General features: G+C 44.0%; 2 protein-coding genes across 6 annotated transcripts; both read left to right on the top strand.

Moving 5' to 3' along the window:
* The first annotated feature begins 404 nt into the window (after nt 1–404).
* Nucleotides 405–4,069, top strand: LOC110489172 (cytochrome b-c1 complex subunit 8). 2 transcript variants are annotated; one of them, XM_021561786.2, is made up of 3 exons: nt 405–546; nt 2,642–2,813; nt 3,885–4,068. In XM_021561786.2, exons 2-3 carry the CDS (start codon nt 2,660–2,662, stop codon nt 3,977–3,979), a joined length of 249 nt encoding a protein of 82 aa, XP_021417461.1. In that variant the 5' UTR covers nt 405–546; nt 2,642–2,659; the 3' UTR covers nt 3,980–4,068. The 2 variants fall into 2 exon arrangements, with proteins under 2 accessions (XP_021417461.1, XP_021417462.1); XM_021561787.2 differs by lacking the exon at nt 405–546 and adding an exon at nt 575–752 and having other exon boundaries at nt 3,885–4,069.
* A 1,514-nt stretch (nt 4,070–5,583) lies between these two features.
* LOC110487784 (heat shock 70 kDa protein 4) lies at nt 5,584–23,341 on the top strand. Of its 4 annotated transcripts, none has more exons than XM_036943374.1 (19): nt 5,584–6,068; nt 6,629–6,686; nt 7,024–7,164; nt 7,412–7,534; nt 7,684–7,783; nt 7,914–8,047; nt 8,259–8,503; nt 9,811–9,896; nt 10,010–10,161; nt 10,425–10,531; nt 10,890–11,023; nt 11,396–11,598; nt 11,906–11,995; nt 12,270–12,425; nt 13,137–13,262; nt 18,502–18,609; nt 19,930–20,049; nt 21,535–21,696; nt 22,410–23,341. In XM_036943374.1, the coding sequence occupies exons 1-19, from the start codon at nt 5,962–5,964 to the stop codon at nt 22,617–22,619; spliced, it is 2,562 nt and encodes an 853-aa protein (XP_036799269.1). In that variant the 5' UTR covers nt 5,584–5,961; the 3' UTR covers nt 22,620–23,341. The 4 variants fall into 4 exon arrangements, with proteins under 4 accessions (XP_036799269.1, XP_036799270.1, XP_036799267.1 ...); XM_036943375.1 differs by having other exon boundaries at nt 5,586–6,068; nt 9,811–9,887; XM_036943372.1 differs by having other exon boundaries at nt 5,586–6,068; nt 11,894–11,995.
* The last annotated feature ends 364 nt before the right edge of the window (nt 23,342–23,705 follow it).

The raw sequence follows: 23,705 nt of genomic DNA, 5'->3' as shown, positions 1-23,705 counted from the left end.
TTGCAACCAGTTGATAGTATTTTAAGTCAATCGGGTGATCTGGATACACTTGAAAGTGGATTTTGTTGTATTTATAGCTTTAGTGATTAATTGTACAGTACAAGTGTCTAAGAAGTCAAAGGAGCTGGATATATCTGCAGCCGAGAAGTTTTTGAGGCTGCAAAACTTCACGGCAGAAGCACTACAATAACTTTTGTCGCAAGGAAATGTCCCGCCCTCACAGGAGGCTTCTGAGCCTGTGTTGGGATCTGATTAAAATAAAACATTTTTACAAAAAAGCAGGTTGATTTTGTTTGGTTAACTTCTTTTTTTCTGGTAGTTAGTATGATACTTTATTTTTACCCACATTTGTTCAAATTTTTGGGATCCTTATTATCAATCCGCGCAGTAGTTGGCGGAATGCACATATAATTGTTGCGAACGCCGTTATACCATAGAAGAAAAAGAACGGAAGTTACGTAAAGGCTTACTTCCGCTGGACGTTGAACCAAACCAGAGCAAAGACGTCATAAACCGCTATTAATCTGGGTCTTGAGAAGCAGTACGGTAAGGGATACTGAAAGTTGAAGGTTTTGTGGTTAATTTTACAATTTGAATCACCTGTATACGAGTCATCTGTGTTTGTCTTGGGGATTTTACGAAATAAGAATTTCGTGTCATTACACACATTTTAATTCTTGGCGTGAATGTCAAGTTTATCTCAAGGTCTTCACGTTATCTATGGAGGTTAGCTACTGGCTAACTTGTAGCAGGTTGGTCCCGTTTGCAATCACTTTTGTGCAATATTTTTCTAGGTAGCTAATTAGCTAGGTTGTATCGTCTTCATATTTTCTACTATCTGTCAGACACGAGTTTACGTGTTGTAATGTCACTGGCGAAATGACATGTCATCTAATGTTTGGTTTTGGTGTTGATGTTAACTTGGCTAACGCGTTAGTTAGCTATCAATCTAATTTAGCTCGTAACGTTAGTTCATGTAATGTTTGGTATCCAGTTATGCTTGGAAATAAAACGAAGGTATCACGTTCACATTTCTAATCCAGTCTATTGACAGTTACATTTTTACTAACAACCATAACTAATTTGTTATTTTATAAATGTGATTACATGAAATGTCTATTATATTAGTCAGAATAGATTCCGAACCTATTCTTACTCAGCTGCACTGGGGTCGGACAGGCTTCCTGTTTAGGTTAAGACACTAAGGAGTCGGTACCGGATATGGCTCTGGAAACATACCTAAATCCGGGGATGAGAAATTGCGTTGTATTCAGAATTGTCCTATTATCCCAACACGTTTTAATAGCACTCCTTCAATATTCTCGGTGTAAAGGTTGGAATAATGGTACAATACAACACCATTTCTCATCAACGGATTGAGGTACATTTTCAGAGCCATATCTCGCGCCAGCGCCCCTGTGTATTAATCTAAACAGAAAGCCTGTCTGACCCCAGTGCAGCTGTAAGTAAGTGAAGGGTGGTAATATATTCTGACTATTGTGGAAGACTGGCTGGTTGTCAATTCTTAAGAGGGGGAAATGCACGTTAGCCTGGTAACCCAAACTCCTTGCTCTGGGCCAAATGTTATGCCCACGGACCTTAGTTTCTTCTCCTCAATGAATCGGAGTACCTCCCTGACGATTTTCTAGAACGCAAACATTCTTACTGGGTAAAGCGGCTTCTTGAAAATTTGCCATTGACTTTAAAACTCTGATTGGTTAGCGAGGATCCAATCGTTGTTGACTTTGTTTTGTAAAACATTTTTACTTCACCACAAACTAGGACTGACCCCATTTTGTCGATTGTTTGGTCAATAGGCGGTTGGTCGAATGAGATTACTTTAGATGAGCAGTAACAAAAAAAAAATAATGGTATACAAGACAGCTGAGTGGACTGATCCGTTGTGGAGGCCGTGGGGATGGCACAGTCCATCAGTTTAAGACGTGATAATAAAATTGTATATGGTTTTTACGTAAGAACAATGGTGTAACACTAATAAAAATATATATATTTTCTAACAAATGTGCTTTCTCCCGTGTTGGATAGTGTTCGCTGTCTGTGGTTCTGAAACACATCAGCGCGCTGTTGAATTGGTGCCTTTTCCCAAACCATGTTGCGATGTGCAAAGTTAACCAGCATATTTATGTTGAGAACAATTCAGTGCAGGTAGCAGCAGAATGAGATGAGAACAGCCCTTGCCCTATTGTCTAAGAAAAGTGAGGAAAGAGGAAACCCCAACTTAATTCTATAATCAATAACCTTAAAAAGACAGTGACTGTGTGACTGACTAGCACCCCTTTCTCTTTCTCCTCCCTGTTGCAGCGACCACCACAGAACATCGGTGCTATTTTAACAGTGCCGCAATTTTGAGCCCGGCCCAGTACGATCAAATCAATTGCTGCTCGGACTCCCTCTAGTCATGTATCAGACAAGCTCAGTGCATATAGTTGATTTGATTAAAACACATAGGATGTGTTAATGTATGTAGGAATACACATTAAATTTTTTGGGGGGGACTAATCAATTGTTCCAAAGAATGTGACTTTTGGTGGACCAGTATATTGTTGTGTGACGATTACATTGCAACATCTAAACTACTGTACCTTTTTTCCTCATCGATACTCCTACCTTGTCATTTCAGATAGTCTCTCTAGACACCATGGGTCGCCACTTTGGAGATTTGGCCAAGATCAGGCATGTGATCACCTACAGTCTGTCCCCCTTCGAGCAGAGGGCTTTCCCCAACTACTTCTCTAAAGGAATCCCCAACGTCTGGAGACGATTCACATCATCCGTCTTCAAAGTTGCTCCCCGTAAGTAATCCCAGAGTTTGGATGTTGGTTTTAGTGAAGAACCAGGCAGGATATTGTTAGTTATCAAACATCTCCAGACAAAGTCTGGATTTATTTCTGCTCTAGTCTTAATAAATATGGCCTCATAGCCCAATATTAGACCACTGATTCATTAATTAATAATATGAGGTCTAAGGGCAGTCCATAGCGACAACGATTGAGATGAGTCATGTTCCACTGACTTCCTGGTAGCAGCATGTCCGGTGTCTGCATCCATAATCAGTTCTCCGGTTGGAGAATCACCATTTGCATCGCTGGGCAGTGAACAAGAAACTATTAAATCCAGTTTAGTTGGGGAAAGCCCTCTGCTCGAAGGGGGACAGACTGTAGGTGATCACCCCCATCCCCAAATCAAACATGAATTCCATGTTGTATTCTCACTTTGCGTGCACAACGGTCTGTTTCACGCCGGTTTCTGTTAATCAGCCTAACCATATGGGCACCATATGGCCTCAGACAGGATGTAGATGAAACGTGTGCACGCAAAGCCAGAACAAAACATTGGCATCCACATTAGGTTTTGATTTGGGGAGGGGAGGGAGGGGGGGGGGGGGGGGGGGGGGGGGGGTGCATCAACTGATTCAATAGTTTCTTGTTCACTGACCGGTGACGCAAACTGTGATTCTCCAATCGGAACAGTTCTACTGATTTTATGGATGTAGCTTGGGACCTGGGACACATGCTGCGAGCAGGCAGTCATTGGACCATGACACATCTCACATGTTCATCTCACTATGAAATGCCCTTAAACCTTTAAATTAATGAGAGGTGTAATATTGGCTGGGCCTCATGTAGATATTCTAAAAAGCCATGTCTGTTGTGACTTAGTCTACGAGAACGGTGCTCTGAGGCACACTGTAAAGACCTCTTTCGATACAATTTGTCTGCCCGTGTTAAAATCACTGACTCTTTGGATGTTTTTAAATAGCCTAACTCTACATTCATTGCTTCCTGTATATTTCAGTCTATGCCTCCCAAGCCACATCCCTGTTTTCAGTCGCTAACCGGTCTTCTCCTGTTCTTCTTTTCCAGCTATGATCTGCATGTACCTGACATACACCTGGGGCAACCATGTCCACTCAGAAGGAAAGAGGAAGGTTGCTGCAGACTACGAGAATGAAGAGTGAAACCTTCCATCTTGCTGCTCTCTCTCCCCGTCTATTCCTGTTTAAACCTTCACTGTATGTTTTGTCAATAAAGACAATATTTATCTGAATGTTTTTCCTATAAATTTGATACCACCTCACCTGTATATTTGAAATTAATGGTTTGCTATCTTTCACATGACGGGACACTGCAGAGAGATGTATAAATAAGAATGATCTGTCACTTAGCGTAAAGTTACAATGCAATATTACACAGCAATGAGGTTACTGCCCAATGCAATTTTACACAGGCTAACGGGTCTGTATAAAATACAGTATAGTATACTGTCTATACGGCAGGTAGCCTAGTGGTTAAAGCGTTGGGCCAGTAACGGAAAGGTTGCTGGATTGAATCCCAGAGCTGACAAGGTAAAAATCTTTTCTCCTGCCCCTGAACAAGGCAGTTAACTCACTGTCCCCTGTTAGGCTGTCATTGTAAATTAAAGGTTTGTTCTTAACTGACTTGCCTAGTTTACATTTTTTTTAAATGTAATTATTTTTTTAAGTAGTGGGCTAAGTCAGCCTATAACACCATAACCTTTCTAATAATGGAATTGTAATATCATGCAAGAAACAAGTTTAATGTCATTATGGTTCTAGACTACGATAACACCTTTCAAGAATGATCATTGAGTATTTCCTGAGTTAAATTAACCATAATCTAATTCAATACATATTGTACCTTTGAATAATTAGTCACAAAAGGATCCAGAATGGTCCATATAATTAATCCATATATTTGTGTGGACACCCATTCATATTAGTGGATTTGGCTATTTCAGCTCGTTACTGACAGGTGTAGAAAGTCACACACACAGCCATGCAAACTACAGACAAACATTGACAGAATGACCTTACTGAAATATGTCAGGAGGACACTACCTGCCTGAATGCATTGTGCCAACTGTAAAGTTTGGAGGAGGAATAAAGTTCTGGGGCTGTTTTTCATGGTTCAGGCTAGACCCCTTAGTTCCAGTGAAGGGAAATCTTAACTCTACAGCATACATACATACATAATAACATTCTATGCTTTCAACTTTGTAGCAACAGTTTTGGGAAGGCCCTTTCCTGTTTCAGCATGACAATTTATTTTACCTTTATTTAACTAGGCAAGTCAGTTAAGAACAAATTCTTCTTTTCAATGACGGCCTGTTCAGGGGCAGAACGACCTTGGGGATTTGAACTTGCAACCTTTCGGTTACTAGTCCAACACTCTAACCACTAGGCTACCCTGCCCACAATGCCCCAGTGCACAAAGCGAGGTCCTTACAGAAATGGTTTGTTGAGATCGGTGTGGAAGAACTTGAATGGCCTTCACAGAGCCCTGACCTCAACCCCATCGGACACCTTTGGGATGAATTGGAAAGCAGACTGCGAGCCAAGCCTAATCGCCCAACGTCAGTCAGTGCCCGACCTCACTAATGCTCTTGTGGCCTAATGGAGCAAGTCCCCACAGCAATATTCCAAAATCTAGTGGAAATCCTTCCCAGAAGAGTGGAGGCTCTTATAGCAGCAAAGGGGGGATGCAACTCCATATTAATGCCCAAGAGTTTGGAATGAAATGATCGACGACCAGGTGTCCACATACTTTTGGTCATGTAGTTTAACATGAACATGCCGTTCTTGTGCTGGTCTCTGTAGACATCCGCGTTGCTTCCAACAATTTTCAAATGCTTTGGCCCTAGTGTCTGGCTTTCGAGACTTGTGCAATCTTCATCATGGGACTTTTATACTGAAATCTATAATGTTGAGGTGTACAACGTGAGCTTGTTCGAAGGCATCAACAATTTGCCGGCAAGTAGCGCACTCAGTTGCATTTTCATGGAACTAGGGTGGGGATAATGAATTAAACCAGAACGTACATTCAGTTTGCGGTCTGGTCTGTCCTATTTAGGGAATTAACTGTAAGCCTACTTTGTGCTTTTCCATAGTATTATCTGTTTATTAAGTAACATTTTGCGAAGATGTCTGTGGTAGGATTCGACGTCGGGTTTCTGAACTGCTATGTTGCGGTAGCTAGAGCCGGAGGAATAGAAACTGTAGCCAATGAATACAGCGATCGATGTACACCGTAAGTGACACTTATATCTGTGTGTATTGTAATTTTGAACATGTTTGCCTCCTAAAGTGATTTGAGAAACTAGAGGGATTGGAACACATTTTGTGGCCTTGGCAGCAAGACAGACAAGGGAGGTGCGCCAGCCGGCTAATATTAGCCGAGCCGCGTTGCAACACAGCATGTTCATGTTATTGCTATCTAAAGAGATCCACCCATGACTTGTAAAAACGAGCAATCCTTCTACTCTGTTAGCTATTTGACCCATTAAACGTTACGGCATTTGACTTGTGATACCTTAACTTACATTCCCCACGGGGGGGTCATTTGTTTTAATGAAGTATGAATGGACGCATGACTGGGAGGAGGCCTGCAATCTCTCGACATCAATGGACTTGTTCATAGGAATCATTTGTATACTGCTCTGTATTATTAGCCAGCTAATAAAACGCATTTAGATGGGCAATTTAATACCACTGTGTTTTATCTTAGCTGGCGCTGTTATCTTATTACGGAAAGCCCGGTGAAAACTGACAAGCATTTTAGTGATGTTTATTCCGCTGTCATTCTTTCAGAGCATGCGTGTCATTTGGACCACGGAATCGATCTATTGGTGCAGCTGCAAAAAGCCAGGTATGTTTTAATAGAGGACGCCCTCTTACTTGATTATTTATTTGACTGGTGACACATTGAAGGTGTGAATCTTCTAGCAAGTTATATGGTTTTCTGCTTATGCATAGAAATAGAGATTTCATAACCAGGCCAATATTTGATTACCTGATGGAACTATTAAAAACAGAAGATAATAATTATGCATTCATGTCCTCGAAGGACCCCAAATAAAACCACAGGGTCTTTTATATCTAAAGTATTTGATTGGGGATTTAAGCTATTCCATAATTTTCATTAATGTGAGATAATTATTTATTTTGCATAATGCAGCATCATTTCCCTGCTAATCCCAAATCAGGTTGTCACAAACTGCAAGAACACAGTCCAAGGGTTCAAGAGATTTCATGGCCGGGCGTTTTCTGACCCGTACATCCAGCGTTTGAAATCCAGCCTTGTTTACGACTTAGCGCAGATGCCTTCGGGCACCACTGGCATCAAGGTAAGGAGAGATAACAGTGACGATTAGTTCTCCTTAAAAAGCTGGGGAATACATGAGTAGGCTTAATGGAGAGAGAGATTACTCATCATCCTTGTCTAATCTGTAATCAACATAGATATTGGTTGTCTATCTATCTGTCTGTCTTTGTCGTATAATATTTTCACGTGTTATTCTGTATTGTACTCTACCTGTGTGAACCCCAAAAGCAATCATTTACGATGACAACTGGTGTCTGTGTGTCCTTTAGGTGATGTACATGGAGGAGGAGAAGGTGTTCAGCATTGAGCAGGTCACTGCCATGCTGCTGACCAAGATGAAGGAGACAGCTGAGCATGCACTGAAGAAACCTGTGGCTGACTGCGTGGTCTCTGTGAGTATCAATCTGCAGCGTGCTAGTGTGCACTGGGCGCTACACTTTACTAGAAGGACCAGGAATTTGGTCACATGACTAAAAGACCGGATGTGGAAAAACAATTTCTAGGCCTGCTGGCTAATCTCAGCCTGTATCATCCTCCCCAGGTCCCCTGCTACTACACGGACGCCGAGAGGAGATCAGTGGTGGACGCAGCACAGATCGCTGGACTCAACTGTCTGAGGCTGATGAATGAGACAACTGCAGGTATAGAGAGAGCTGTGTTGACCCCTAACAAAGTTACTGTAGCTATTTAACTCAAACACACCTTATTGTTTGATATTAAGGTGATTTGCTCTTTCATAATAAAGAATGATTATGCATCTCTTCCGTCCAGTGGCGTTGGCGTATGGAATCTATAAGCAGGACCTCCCTGCTCCAGAGGAGAAGCCCAGGATTGTGGTGTTTGTAGACATTGGACACTCTGGATACCAGACCTCTGTCTGTGCCTTCAACAAGGGCAAGCTGAAGGTAGGTGTCTTTAATCAGGAGACAGAGGAGGCTAAAACTGAAATGTCCTCAAAGAATTTACAGACAACTTCAATAACCTTTTGGCTATTAAACAAAACAAGTGCTCTAGTGCCTAGAGTTGTTCTGGCCAGGTCACATGGGCTCAGGAAAAATAATAATTAGTTTTTGCTCATATTCATGTTTTTTTTAATACCATTTTCGTATCCCTCAGGTTCTGGCGACGGCCTGCGACCCGGAGTTGGGCGGGAAGGACTTTGACGAGATGCTGGTGAGACACTTCTGTGAGGAGTTTGGGAAGAAGTACAAGCTGGACGTGAAGACCAAGCCCAGGGCTCTGGTCAGGCTCTACCAGGAGTGTGAGAAACTCAAGAAGCTGATGAGCGCTAACTCCTCAGACCTGCCCCTCAACATCGAGTGCTTTATGAATGACATTGACGTCTCTGGAAAACTCAACAGGTATAGTGTTTTGTGAGTCTGAGATTGTTATCTCAACTGAACACCTCGGAATGCAAGGCCGTGGTCCTTGATATATAAACAGGTCTTTCATGATCTATTAGATGAGTCATTATTTTGGTCTGTGGTGCAATGACCACATGACGAAGTTATGCTGAACAAAAATATAAATGCAACATGAAACAATTTCAAAGAGTTTACCAACTTACAGTTCATAAGGAAATCAGTGAATTTAAATAAATTCATTAGGCCCTAATCAATGGATTTCACATGACTGGGAATACAGATATGAGTCTGTTGGTCACAGATACCTTAAAAGAAAATGGGTCTCACAATGGGCCTCAGGATCTCATCACAGTATTTTTGTGCATGCAAATTGCTATCGATTAAAATACAATTGTTCATTGTCCATAGCTTATGCCTACCCATACCATAACCCCACCGCCACCATGGGGCACTAGGTTCAGTACTTTGACATCAGCAAACCGCTCGCCCACACGACATCATACACATGGTCTGCGGTTGTGAGGCCGGTTGGTTGTACTGCCAAATTCTCTAAAATGACGTTGGAGGCGGCTTATGGTAGAGATATGAACATTCAATTCTTTGGCAACAGCTCTGGTGGACATTCCTGCAGTCAGCATGCCAATTGCACGCTCCCTAAAAAACATGAGACATCTGTGGTGTTGTGTTGTGACAAAACTGCACATTTTAGATCAGCCTTTAATTGTCCCCAGCACAAGGTGCACCTGTGTCATGATCATGCCATTTATTCAGCTTCTTGATATGCCACACCTGTCAGGTGGATGGATTTATCTTGGCAAAGGAGAAATGCTCACTAACAGGGATGTAAACCAATTTGTGCACAACCTTTGAGAGAAATAAGCTTTTTGTGCTTCTGGAACATTTCATGGATCTTTTACACTAGTTGCATTTTATACTGTTGTTCAGTGTATTATTGTAAGTATAGTGACACCATAGAACGCATGGTGGTCCTTGACATCTGGTAGTTTTATCAGAGAAATTGCATGTTGATGATGCATACACATATGTAGGATCTTATTTGACCAGTTTCTCACAGCAGGAAAATAATCTTGCAGCAACATTTATAATTAATGGACATTTTGGCAGGGTTTGATAGATTTTTTTTATTTAGGGGAAATCAAGTGTGACATTTTTAGGTGAAAATTCCAAACTCTTTAGGAGCCTTTTTAAACCTTTTCTACACTACACGTTTGCATTTCCTGCTGTGCAAGAAGTTGCAACAACAGGGTGATCAAATTAAGGTCCTACATCTGTATTTTCTCTAGGGTTCAGTTTGAGGAGATGTGTGCTTACGTTCTGGGCAGAGTGGAGGCACCACTGCACAACCTGATGGAGCAAGCCAGTGAGTATCGTAGGTTTGCATATAGCATTACAATTGAGCATTATCTGTGTAGGCATATTGTCTTTTATAGTTTTGAGTTATGTCAGTTCTGATTGGTGCCTTCCTGATTCCTGTCCAATCAGAACTGAAGAAGGAGGACATCTATGCGGTGGAAATAGTGGGCGGGGCATCCCGTATCCCGTCTGTCAAAGAGAGGATCAGTAGATTCTTTGGGAAGGAGCTGAGCACCACCCTGAATGCTGATGAGGCCGTGGCCAGAGGATGTGCCCTGCAGGTCTGATGATGTCTCTGTTTCCCCACTCCTGACCTTAACATGACCTTTTGGACATCCAGGATTTGCTCAGCAAATTAGAAAAGGAAACTTAGCCTCCAAACGCTTCTGTTACTATACTATGTAGTAATGATCGGGATTACAACGTTTATAGATATCATTCTTACCAGTAAGACCTAATTCATTGTTGTTGATTTCTACTGGAGTATGGTGATGGAATAATGGTTTGCCTCGCTGCTAAGAATATCCCCTGTCTGCCTCCTCAGTGTGCAATCCTGTCCCCTGCTTTCAAAGTGCGTGAGTTCTCCATCACAGACGCAGTTGCTTACCCAATCTCTCTGAAATGGAACTCTTCTGCAGAGGAAGGCTTGAGGTAAACTACAATACCTATCTGGATTTATTATCACCTGGATTTATAGATAATTTTTTTGTGTGATAGCTTCATTGTAGTTATTTTAGTGCTAACTAGACTGTTGTGTGTTGTCCATTGTAGTTATTTTAGTGCTAGTAAACTAGACTGTTGTGTGTTGTCCATTGTAGTTATTTTAGTTCTAGTAAACTAGGCTGTTATGTGTTGTCCATTGTAGTTATTTTAATGCTAGTAAACTAGGCTGTTATGTGTTGTCCATTGTAGTTATTTTAATGCTAGTAAACTAGGCTGTTATGTGTGTTGTCCCATTGTAGTTATTTTACTGCTAATAAACTAGACTGTTGTGTGTTGTCCATTGTAGCGATTGCGAGGTATTTCCAAAGAACCATGCTGCACCCTTCTCCAAAGTGTTGACTTTCTACCGGAGGGAGCCTTTCTCTCTGGAAGCCTACTACAACACCCCCAACGAGCTGCCGTACCCCGACCCCACCATAGGTATGTGCACGGCGTTGACTCCACGATGAACAACGCTCCTGTGGGTCCTTTTCTGTCTGCCAACGGTGTCTTCTATCTATAGAAACGTAGTCAGTTATGCATCATAGCAGCAATGGCCTGTTGACTACAGTTTGCAGTATGAAGCTTATCATCGACTTGCCCATTGATTTTTGTACATTTGTTTGTTTGTTTGTTTGATTTTTGTATATATTTTTTTGTTGTTGTTTATAACTGTTTTTGTCAAGTGTCAGTAATGTAAGTTTCCCCCTAAGGGGACAATACATTATAGCTCAGTTTGTCATCAGCATTTCCTGTCACATGTACCGACTATGTGCCATTACCACCTTTTATTTCCTGTGTCCTCTCCTATAGGTCAGTTTGTGATCCAGAAGGTGGTGCCCCAGGCGTCTGGGGAGAGCTCCAAGGTCAAGGTGAAGGTGAGGGTCAACATCCACGGCATCTTCAGCGTCTCCTCAGCCTCGCTGGTGGAGGTCCAGAAGGCCGAGGAAGGAGAGGAGCCCATGGACACAGAACAGCAGGCAACACCAGAGAAGGAGGAAGAGAAGGAGGAAGAGGTGATTGTTAACAAACATATTAATTCACATTTTATGTCGCTTTTAAACATTTTTTTTTTTAAACCAAAGTGTCTTATTCAATATTCACTACACAGACAATTACAATTAACTTTCCAAACCAGAGTCCAATGAAAGCTAGGCCTACAAATGCGCTATTAAACCACACAACCTTTTGGAAGAGGGGATTCAGTTAGATACACTACTATATTTTGATGTTATTGCTATCTGGAAGTGTGTCTGTCCAATCATTGGGCAGAGATGTGGCGTTTAATGAAGTGACCTGCGCTCTCTGCAGGGCAACATGCAGACTGACCAGGATGAGACAAAGGCCCAAGGAGATGGACAGAAAGAGGCAGAAGAGGAGAAGACGACGCCCCCGGAGAATGAGGAGATGGAGGTTATATTGCATATGACACATTTGACATCTATGATCGTAACGTTTATGGTAGCATTCTGCACTTTGTGTCCCGGAGGACTGCAGTTTGTACAGACTTAGACAAAAGCAAGTAGCCTGGTCCCAGGTCAGTTTGTGTTGTCTTGCCAACGACCAGCTGACCAGACAAAACAAACCCATCTCAGGAGCAGGCTGAAAAACGCTCACCGGGAGTGAAGGGCACTACTTTATGGATGTTTAGTCTTAATGATGCTGTTTCCCTCTCCTCTCTCCCCAGACCTCCCCAGAGGAGAGTAAGACAGAGAAGAAGTCTGACCTGCCTCCCCAGGCCAAGAAGCCCAAAGTTAAGACAAAAGTCTTGGAGCTTCCCATCGAGAACAGCCCTCAGTGGGAGCTGGCTGTCGACATGCTCAACCTCTTTGTAGAAAATGAGGTAATTCAACCGGACATCGCTGGATTGTTTTTTTTGTTCAGCTGTTGTTTCTTCTTACTGCTATCCTCTCTTACTGCTATTCTCTCTTACTGCTATCCTCTCTTACTGCTATCCTCTCTTACTGCTACCCTCTCTTACTGCTACCCTCTCTTACTGCTCTCCTCTCTTACTGCCATCCTCTCTTACTGCTATCCTCTCTTACTGCTATCCTCTCTTACTGCTATCCTCTCTTACTGCTATCCTCTCTTACTGCTATCCTCTCTTACTGCTATCCTCTCTTACTGCTATCCTCTCTTACTGCTATCCTCTCTTACTGCTATCCTCTCTTACTGCTATCCTCTCTTACTGCTATCCTCTCTTACTGCTATCCTCTCTTACTGCTACCCTCTCTTACTGCTACCCTCTCTTACTGCTACCCTCTCTTACTGCTACCCTCTCTTACTGCTACCCTCTCTTACTGCTACCCTCTCTTACTGCTACCCTCTCTTACTGCTATCCTCTCTTACTGCTATCCTCTCTTACTGCTATCCTCTCTTACTGCTATCCTCTCTTACTGCTATCCTCTCTATCTTTGTTATCTTTCTGTCTGTTCTGTATTCATCTGGCTGTTTCTATATACTTGTATTTGACATGTTTCTCTCTCTGTTTTGAGTCGTGCTTAAAGAGTGTTCTGTGGTAACTGGAAGTGGTTGATTTTGTCTGTTTCGACAGGGTAAAATGATCATGCAGGACAAGCTGGAGAAGGAGAGGAACGACGCTAAGAACTACGTGGAGGAGTATGTGTACGACATGAGGGACAAACTTCACGGCAGGCTGGAGAAATTTGTCAGTGAAGCTGTGAGTACTGTGTCTGACATTAGCTGCCCATGAAACACCCAGCAGGTTTCTTAAAGGGATACGTTGGGACTGTGTCAGTGAAGCTGTAAGTACTGTGTCTGACATTAGCTGCCCATGAAACACCCAGCAGGTTTCTTAAAGGGATACGTTGGGACGTTGTCAGTGAAGCCCTGTAACTACTTCCCTACACTCAGATGAACTCATGGAAGTAGATAAATTACTTCTTTGCCAAAATCCTGAAGTATCCCATTAGCAACAAGATATAAAGGACTTTATAATACTGTCTATCAGAATTGTATTCTTTGTAATATGTTTAAATGTCATCCATTGCGTACTGTATGTTAATGACAGTATGTTGAATTTGAATGGTGTAGGATGGGATACCCTGTCTTTAACTGAATGTTAATGCCTTTGGTGTAGGATGGGATACCCTGTCTTTAACTGAATGTTAATGCCTGTGGTGTAGGATCGGGATACCCTGTCTTTAACTGAATGTTAATGCCTGTGTTTTGACTGTGGTGTAGGATCGGGATACCTTGTCTTTAACTGAATGTTAATGCCTGTGTTTTGGCTGTGTTTTGACTGTGGTGTAGGATCGGGATACCCTGTCTTTAACTGAATGTTAATGCCTGTGTTTTGACTGTGGTGTAGGATGGGATACCCTGTCTTTATCTGAATGTTAATGCCTGTGTTTTGACTGTGGTGTAGGATGGGATACCCTGTCTTTAACTGAATGTTAATGCCTGTGGTGTAGGATGGGATAACCGGTCTAACTGAATGTTAATGCCTGTGTTTTGACTGTGGTGTAGGATCGGGATACCCTGTCTTTAACTGAATGTTAATGCCTGTGGTGTAGGATGGGATACCCTGTCTTAAACTGAATGTTAATGCCTGTGGTGTAGGATGGGATACCCTGTCTTAAACTGAATGTTAATGCCTGTGGTGTAGGATGGGATACCCTGTCTTAAACTGAATGTTAATGCCTGTGGTGTAGGATGGGATACCCTGTCTTAAACTGAATGTTAATGCCTGTGGTGTAGGATCGGGATACCCTGTCTTTAACTGAATGTTAATGCCTGTGTTTTGACTGTGGTGTAGGATCGGGATACCTTGTCTTTAACTTAATGTTCAAATCAAATCAAATCAAATCAAATCAAATTTTATTTGTCACATACACATGGTTAGCAGATGTTAATGCGAGTGTAGCGAAATGCTTGTGCTTCTAGTTCCGACAATGCAGTAATAACAAGTAATCTAACTAACAATTCCAAAACTACTGTCTTGTACACAGTGTAAGGGGATAAAGAATATGTACATAAGGATTTATGAATGAGTGATGGTACAGAGCAGTATAGGCAAGATACAGTAGATGGTATCGGGTACAGTATGTACAAATGAGATGAGTATGTAAACAAAGTGGCATAGTATAGTATAAAGTGGCTAGTGATACATGTATTACATAAGGATACCGTCGATGATATAGAGTACAGTATATACGTATGCATATGAGATGAATAATGTAGGGTAAGTAACATTTATATAAGGTAGCATTGTTTAAAGTGGCTAGTGATATATTTACATCATTTCCCATCAATTCCCATTATTAAAGTGGCTGGAGTTGAGTCAGTGTCAGTGTGTTGGCAGCAGCCACTCAGTGTTAGTGGTGGCTGTTTAACAGTCTGATGGCCTTGAGATAGAAGCTGTTTTTCAGTCTCTCGGTCCCAGCTTTGATGCACCTGTACTGACCTCGCCTTCTGGATGATAGCGGGGTGAACAGGCAGTGGCTCGGGTGGTTGATGTCCTTGATGATCTTTATGGCCTTCCTGTGACATCGGGTGGTGTAGGTGTCCTGGAGGGCAGGTAGTTTGCCCCCGGTGATGCGTTGTGCAGACCTCACTACCCTCTGGAGAGCCTTACGGTTGAGGGCGGTGCAGTTGCCATACCAGGCGGTGATACAGCCCGCCAGGATGCTCTCGATTGTGCATCTGTAGAAGTTTGTGAGTGCTTTTGGTGACAAGCCGAATTTCTTCAGCCTCCTGAGGTTGAAGAGGCGCTGCTGCGCCTTCTTCACGATGCTGTCTATATGAGTGGACCAATTCAGTTTGTCTGTGATGTGTATGCCGAGGAACTTAAAACTTGCTACCCTCTCCACTACTGTTCCATCGATGTGGATAGGGGGGTGTTCCCTCTGCTGTTTCCTGAAGTCCACAATCATCTCCTTAGTTTTGTTGACGTTGAGTGTGAGGTTATTTTCCTGACACCACACTCCGAGGGCCCTCACCTCCTCCCTGTAGGCCGTCTCATCGTTGTTGGTAATCAAGCCTACCACTGTTGTGTCGTCCGCAAACTTGATGATTGAGTTGGAGGTGTGCGTGGCCACGCAGTCGTGGGTGAACAGGGAGTACAGGAGAGGGCTCAGAACGCAACCTTGTGGGGCCCCAGTGTTGAGGATCAGCGGGGAGGAGATGTTGTTGCCTACCCTCACCACCTGGGGGCGGCCCGTCAGGAAGTCCAGTACCCAGTTGCACAGGGCGGGGTCGAGACCCAGGGTCTCGAGCTTGATGACGAGCTTGGAGGGTACTATGGTGTTGAATGCCGAGCTGTAGTCGATGAACAGCATTCTCACATAGGTATTCCTCTTGTCCAGATGGGTTAGGGCAGTGTGCAGTGTGGTTGAGATTGCATCGTCTGTGGACCTATTTGGGCGGTAAGCAAATTGGAGTGGGTCTAGGGTGTCAGGTAGGGTGGAGGTGATATGGTCCTTGACTAGTCTCTCAAAGCACTTCATGATGACGGATGTGAGTGCTACGGGGCGGTAGTCATTTAGCTCAGTTACCTTAGCTTTCTTGGGAACAGGAACAATGGTGGCCCTCTTGAAGCATGTGGGAACAGCAGACTGGTATAGGGATTGATTGAATATGTCCGTAAACACACCGGCCAGCTGGTCTGCGCATGCTCTGAGGGCGCGGCTGGGGATGCCATCTGGGCCTGCAGCCTTGCGAGGGTTAACACGTTTAAATGTCTTACTCACCTCGGCTGCAGTGAAGGAGAGACCGCATGTTTTCGTTGCAGGCCGTGTCAGTGGCACTGTATTGTCCTCAAAGCGGGCAAAAAAGTTATTTAGTCTGCCTGGGAGCAAGACATCCTGGTCCGTGACTGGGCTGGGTTTCTTCCTGTAGTCCGTGATTGACTGTAGACCCTGCCACATGCCTCTTGTGTCTGAGCCGTTGAATTGAGATTCTACTTTGTCTCTGTACTGGCGCTTAGCTTGTTTGATAGCCTTGCGGAGGGAATAGCTGCACTGTTTGTATTCGGTCATGTTACCAGACACCTTGCCCTGATTAAAAGCAGTGGTTCGCGCTTTCAGTTTCACACGAATGCTGCCATCAATCCACGGTTTCTGGTTAGGGAATGTTTTAATCGTTGCTATGGGAACGACATCTTCAACGCACGTTCTAATGAACTCGCACACCGAATCAGCGTATTCGTCAATGTTGTTATCTGACGCAATACGAAACATCTCCCAGTCCACGTGATGGAAGCAGTCTTGGAGTGTGGAGTCAGCTTGGTCGGACCAGCGTTGGACAGACCTCAGCGTGGGAGCCTCTTGTTTTAGTTTCTGTCTGTAGGCAGGGATCAACAAAATGGAGTCGTGGTCAGCTTTTCCGAAAGGGGGGCGGGGCAGGGCCTTATATGCGTCGCGGAAGTTAGAGTAACAATGGTCCAAGGTCTTTCCTCCCCTGGTTGCGCAATCGATATGCTGATAAAATTTTGGGAGTCTTGTTTTCAGATTAGCCTTGTTAAAATCCCCAGCTACAATGAATGCAGCCTCCGGATAAATTGTTTCCAGTTTGCAGAGAGTTAAATAAAGTTCGTTCAGAGCCATCGATGTGTCTGCTTGGGGGGGGGATATATACGGCTGTGATTATAATCGAAGAGAATTCTCTTGGTAGATAATGCGGTCTACATTTGATTGTGAGGAATTCTAAATCAGGTGAACAGAAGGATTTGAGTTCCTGTATGTTTCTTTCATCGCACCATGTCACGTTAGTCATAAGGCATACGCCCCCGCCCCTCTTTTTACCAGAAAGATGTTTTTTCCTGTCTGCGCGATGCGTGGAGAAACCTGTTGGCTGCACCGCTTCGGAAAGCGTCTCTCCAGTAAGCCACGTTTCCGTGAAGCAAAGGACGTTACAGTCTCTGATGTCCCTCTGGAATGCTACCCTTGCTCGGATTTCATCAACCTTGTTGTCAAGAGACTGGACATTGGCAAGAAGAATGCTAGGGAGTGGTGCGCGCTGTGCCCGTCTCCGGAGTCTGACCAGAAGACCGCCTCGTTTCCCTCTCTTTCGGAGTCGTTTTTTTGGGTCGCTGCATAGGATCCACTCCGTTGTCCTGTTTGTAAGGCAGAACACAGGATCCGCGTCGCGAAAAACATATTCTTGGTCGTACTGATGGTGAGTTGATGCTGATCTTATATTCAGTAGTTCTTCTCGACTGTATGTAATGAAACCTAAGATGACCTGGGGTACTAATGTAAGAAATAACACGTAAAAAAACAAAAAACTGCATAGTTTCCTAGGAACGCGAAGCGAGGCGGCCATCTCTGTCGGCGCCGGAAGTATGTTAATGCCTGTGTTTTGGCTGTGTTTTGACTGTGGTGTAGGATCGGGATACCCTGTCTTTAACTGAATGTTAATGCCTGTGTTTTGACTGTGGTGTAGGATGGGATACCCTGTCTTTAACTGAATGTTAATGCCTGTGTTTTGACTGTGGTGTAGGATGGGATACCCTGTCTTTAACTGAATGTTAATGCCTGTGGTGTAGGATGGGATACCCTGTCTTTAACTGAATGTTAATGCCTGTGTTTTGACTGTGGTGTAGGATCGGGATACCTTGTCTTTAACTTAATGTTAATGCCTGTGTTTTGGCTGTGTTTTGACTGTGGTGTAGGATCGGGATACCCTGTCTTTAACTGAATGTTAATGCCTGTGTTTTGACTGTGGTGTAGGATGGGATACCCTGTCTTTAACTGAATGTTAATGCCTGTGTTTTGACTGTGGTGTAGGATGGGATACCCTGTCTTTAACTGAATGTTAATGCCTGTGTTTTGACTGTGGTGTAGGATGGGATACCCTGTCTTTAACTGAATGTTAATGCCTGTGTTTTGACTGTGGTGTAGGATGGGATACCCTGTCTTTAACTGAATGTTAATGCCTGTGTTTTGACTGTGGTGTAGGACCGGGATATCCTGTCATTACAACTGGAGGACACAGAGAACTGGCTGTATGAAGACGGAGAGGACCAACCTAAACAACAGTACATCGACAAACTGGCCGTGCTGAAGGTAAAGCTTAGTGTTATACACTGTCACTGTGGTACAGTCTCCCACACCCTAATTAGTCCCAGGTAATGTTTTATGTATTATAGTCACACCGGCATGCATTGTTTGAAGCTCAGTGTTAAATTAAAATCTCCCTACCATCATATCTAAGCCAGTATGACACCGACGTTGATGACAAATCAACTTGATTGGAGGTACACAACACACTCCCGTGCCTCTCGCCATGAGCCGTCCGGCCGTTAACCAAGAACCACATACCGGATTTTTTTACAGGGTCGTTAGCAATAGAGTTTTCAGAGTATTTTCTGCGCCTACCTAGCTCAAATCCTAGACGTCCGATGACCACTAGGTTCCCTGCCGCCCGTTTTAAGAGTGTTGGACTAGTAACCGGAAGGTTGCAAGATCGAATCCCCGAGCTGACTAGGTAAAAATCTGTCGTTCTGCCCCTGAACAAGGCAGTTAACCCACTGTTTCATTGAAAATAAGAAGTTGTTCTTAACTGACTTGTAAAATAGAAAAACGAGACTATAGCGTCCGTGAAGTGAAAATAATGTCGGATTGACTTAAGTTTGACGGTGTAACAGTTTTTATTACATAATGTATCTCTCTCACGTGAACATTTCTGTCCATTAATAACCAACGATCTGCTACCTTTCTGCTGTTGTTGTAGCATTTCTGACAATGCTAACATTTCCAGCCGAGTTCTATCTAACAGGGTTGAGCAACTCTGTTGCTCGGCAACAACACAGCTGCTGCTGCCTGCACCAGGCTGTCAGTCATAAGAAGTGGCTAAGAACAAAACTAGGCTACTGATAGATAACTTAAATACCACCATATAACTAGTTGAGGTTAATTAACAAATGCAAACATGTATATTTTGATTAGCTGGGTAGCTAGCCGACGTTACCTACTCTGTTTTTATAATGTTTGAATGCTAAGCAATCGGCAAACACATTGTTTGAAGTACAATATACCAACATAGCTACTGTAGTAGGTCAAATCTGTGTGCTGGAAAACCTTGGTAGAGCGTGGGTGGAGTAGGCACTGTGCTCATGTGAAATTTCCTTTTTCGGCTTCAGACCAATGACTACTTCTCACATAAAATGTTAGTTTTTAATTGTCATTATGAGTTAAAGTCCTGCCAAGTCAATTGTGTGTTCCGCAAATGTCTGTTATATTTCGACAATCAGATGAAAGTAGCATCACCAAAGTTTATAAAAAGGAGTTTAATTGCAATGAAAATGACTAGTTTCCTCCTCATTCTAGTTCAAACAGGTTGTATTATCTAGTGTTTCTGACGTAAGTGTTGTCTGCTGTCTTCAGAAACTGGGCCAGCCTATCCAGGAGAGGTACATGGAGTCTGAGGAAAGACCCAGAGCCTTCGATGACATGGGGAAACAGATCCAGATGTACATGAAGATCGTTGAAGCTTATAAAACCAAGGTACCTCTACCCTTATACACCCAGGGTACCGCTGCCCCTATACACCCAGGGTACCGCTGCCCCTATACACCCAGGGTACCGCTGCCCCTATACACCCAGGGTACCGCTGCCCCTTATACACCCAGGGTACCGCTGCCCCTTATACACCCAGGGTACCGCTGCCCCTATACACCCAGGGCACCGCTGCCCCTATACACCCAGGGCACCGCTGCCCCTATACACCCAGGGTACCGCTGCCCCTATACACCCAGGGTACCGCTGCCCCTATACACCCAGGGTACCGCTGCCCCTATACACCCAGGGTACCGCTGCCCCTATACACCCAGGGTACCGCTGCCCCTATACACCCAGGGTACCGCTGCCCCTATACACCCAGGGCACCGCTGCCCCTATACACCCAGGGTACCGCTGCCCCTATACACCCAGGGTACCGCTGCCCCTATACACCCAGGGTACCGCTGCCCCTATACACCCAGGGTACCGCTGCCCCTATACACCCAGGGTACCGCTGCCCCTATACACCCAGGGTACCGCTGCCCCAGAGGTATAGAAGTAATGACACATTGGACTCATAATGCTCCATAGAAATACAACAATCATTCTTAAACTATTGCAAATATCAGAAGTTGACAATGGTTGCATTTCAGGAATGACCAAATGTGTATTGTATTATGCTAATAAATGGACGTAATATACATTATTATTTTGGGGCGGCAGGGAGCCTAGTGGTTAGAGGAGGCAGGGAGCCTAGTGGTTAGAGGAGGCAGGGAGCCTAGTGGTTAGAGGAGGCAGGGAGCCTAGTGGTTAGAGGAGGCAGGGAGCCTAGTGGTTAGAGGAGGCAGGGAGCCTAGTGGTTAGAGGAGGCAGGGAGCCTAGTGGTTAGAGGAGGCAGGGAGCCTAGTGGTTAGAGGAGGCAGGGAGCCTAGTGGTTAGAGGAGGCAGGGAGCCTAGTGGTTAGAGGAGGCAGGGAGCCTAGTGGTTAGAGCGTTGGACTAGTAACTGAAAAGTTGCCAGATTGAATCCCCGAGCTGACAAGGTAAACATCTTATTGGAACACAATCGAACATTTCTGCAGAGACCTGAAAATAGCTGTGCAGCGACGCTCCCCATCCAACCTGACACAGCTTGAGAGGATCTGTAGAGAGGAATGGGAGAAACTCCCCAAATACAGGTGTGCCAAACTTGTAGCGTCATACCCAAGAAGACTTGAGGCTGTAATCACTGCCAAAGGTGCTTCAACAAAGTACTGAGTAAAGGGTCTGAATACTTGTATAAATAAAATAATCACATTTACATATTTGCAAAAATGTCTTCACCTGTTTTGCTTTGTATTTATGGAATATTGTGTGTAAATTGATGAGGGGGAAAATCCATTTTACAATAAGGCTGTAACTTTACAAAATGTGGAATGAATCAAATGGTCTGAATACTTTCAGAATGCACTGTATATTAGATGGTTCCTTTGCTTGTCTTTCCATTCCCCAGGAGGAGCAGTATGACCATCTGGACCAGGAAGAGATCAACAAGGTGGATAAGATGGTGAACGAAGCCATGATCTGGCTGAACAGCAAGATGAACCAGCAGAGTAAACTGAGCTTGACTGTGGAGCCTGCTGTTAGAGTCCGAGAGATACAGGACAAGACTAAGGTGGGACTTACTACCTACAGTACTGCTAACTACCTACAGTACTGGTAACTTACAACTAACTACAGTACTGCTAACAATTCCTTTACCACTGGCTAACTGCAGCGGCGCTGGCTATCTGCAGCGGCGCTGGCTAACTGCTAATACTGTTAGTCAGAGAGATACAGGTTAGAACAGCTACAGTACTAACTGTTAGATGTTTTTTGATATTCTAACAAAAATATCAACTTGCGGTTACTGCTTATGAATTCAACATCGGTGTGTTATGAAGTCCTTATGTAGGAATCCTTCTAGTGAAGCGTTACCCAACCTTGCAACCAAGCTACAGTATACTGTCGATATTGCCTTTTGATCATGAATATAATTCTACTACTGTAATACTGCATGCCGGCATTCTGCTTATCCAACTTAACACTGCTTGTGTAACAGTATAGACTTTACGTCCGTCCCCTCGCCCCGACTTGGGCGCGAACCAGGAACGCTCTGCACACATCAATCAACAGTCACCCTCGAAGCATTGTTACCCATCGCTCCACAAAAGCCACGGCCCTTGCAGAGCAAAGGGGAAACCACTACTTCAAGGGCTCAGAGCGAGTGACGTCACCGATTGAAACGCTACCAGCGCGCACCACCGCTAACTAGCTAGCCATTTCACATCGGCTACACTTGCACAGTTATTTGTAACTTTCACTCTTCCTACTATTTCCTCTCAATAGGAGCTGTACTCTTCCTGCAACCCCATCGTGACCAAGCCCAAGCCCAAGGTGGAGCTGCCTAAAGACAACAAGGCAGGGGAGCAGAATGGACCAGTCAACGGCCAGGAGAAAGCCCCAGCAGAGGGCACCGAGAAGGGGACCGCCGACAGCACAGGCAACCCTCCCTCCACGGAATCCACGGAACCTAGACCTGACATGGACCTTGACTAAGCGGACACAGACAGCAACCAGTGTCTCATCTCCCAGGGGCTGTGTGTTCATCTGAAAAGTGTCTCCTTTCATGTTTCCTTGTCACCTTCCCCTTTCAGACCTGATAGGACTGGATAGATGAGTTCAACTAAGCATTATGGGGGGGAAACAACCTCGACCTGAATGGTCTACCAAAAGGCATGCTGGATATATTAACTACAGTACTGTAGCACATTGCTCATGTCTTATCTATCTTGTCAGATCTGTTGAGATAAGGAAGGAATCAACCTAGGCAGCAAGGGAAGGAGGCATGGTGATGAGATTGAGACGCAGCCCAGAGCTACTAGTGGAGTGTCAACTATTTTGGCTTTGTCTGAAATGGCTCCCTATTTACTATATAGTGCACTACGTTTGACCAGTGTCCATATGGCCCTGGTCAAAGGTAGTGCACTATATAGGGAATAGGGTGCCATTTCAGATGTTGCCATTCACTCCACTCCACATGGTAATCCAGGCGGCGTACTGTAATTTCGGCACATTTACCCCTAGTACCTGATGAAAATGATGGTGTATTTCTGCTGCCAATAGCATGCCCATTATTTTATTGCTGATATAAAATGTAAAGAAGCCAACTGCAATAAGCCTGTTACGATGAGCGATGCATGATGGTGTTTCTGTTGTGTGCTCTCCAACTGTTCCGGGTCATTGTTGCAATTTGGTTTTAATAAAGTTATTGAAAATTGCTTCATGTAGCCCTTATGTGAGCATTTTAGAGGAATGCCGTTTCGTTCTCAGGCTATATTTTGACAAGCCCAAAGGCCGGCAGGTGGCGATATTGAGTCGTTTCAATATCGCCATCTACCGGCCTGGCCTATATTTGGACGATGTATGGATATCTAGATAATTACTTTTTCTTTTTTCTCCCCCCTGATTTCTTAAACGTTACCAATGCATAAACGCAATGAAAAAGGTTTCACTCATCTGTCAAATAACGACTGCAGTTATTCAGTATAATACGCTACTTTAGTTATAAGTAATTTTACAATTATATCTAAAAACCTGCTCCGGCTATCACGTGCCGGGTACCACCCAGTTACTCAACCATGC

This window comes from Oncorhynchus mykiss, chromosome 14 (genome assembly GCF_013265735.2).
Source record: "Oncorhynchus mykiss isolate Arlee chromosome 14, USDA_OmykA_1.1, whole genome shotgun sequence".
Classification (NCBI taxonomy): Eukaryota; Metazoa; Chordata; class Actinopteri; order Salmoniformes; family Salmonidae; genus Oncorhynchus; species Oncorhynchus mykiss.
The sequence above is the reverse complement of the archived record's forward strand: the minus strand, read 5'-3'. Positions and strand labels throughout refer to the sequence as shown.

Coding starts and splice junctions, on each gene's coding strand:
- LOC110487784 (XM_036943372.1), top strand. CDS start 5,962: ATGTCTGTGGTAGGATTCGACGTCGGGTTTCTGAACTGCTATGTTGCG. Junction 7,784..7,913: donor GATGAATGAGACAACTGCAG/GTATAGAGAGAG, acceptor TCTTCCGTCCAG/TGGCGTTGGCGTATGGAATC. Junction 9,897..10,009: donor GGAGCAAGCCAGTGAGTATC/GTAGGTTTGCAT, acceptor CTGTCCAATCAG/AACTGAAGAAGGAGGACATC.
- LOC110489172 (XM_021561787.2), top strand. CDS start 2,660: ATGGGTCGCCACTTTGGAGATTTGGCCAAGATCAGGCATGTGATCACC. Junction 2,814..3,884: donor CGTCTTCAAAGTTGCTCCCC/GTAAGTAATCCC, acceptor CTTCTTTTCCAG/CTATGATCTGCATGTACCTG.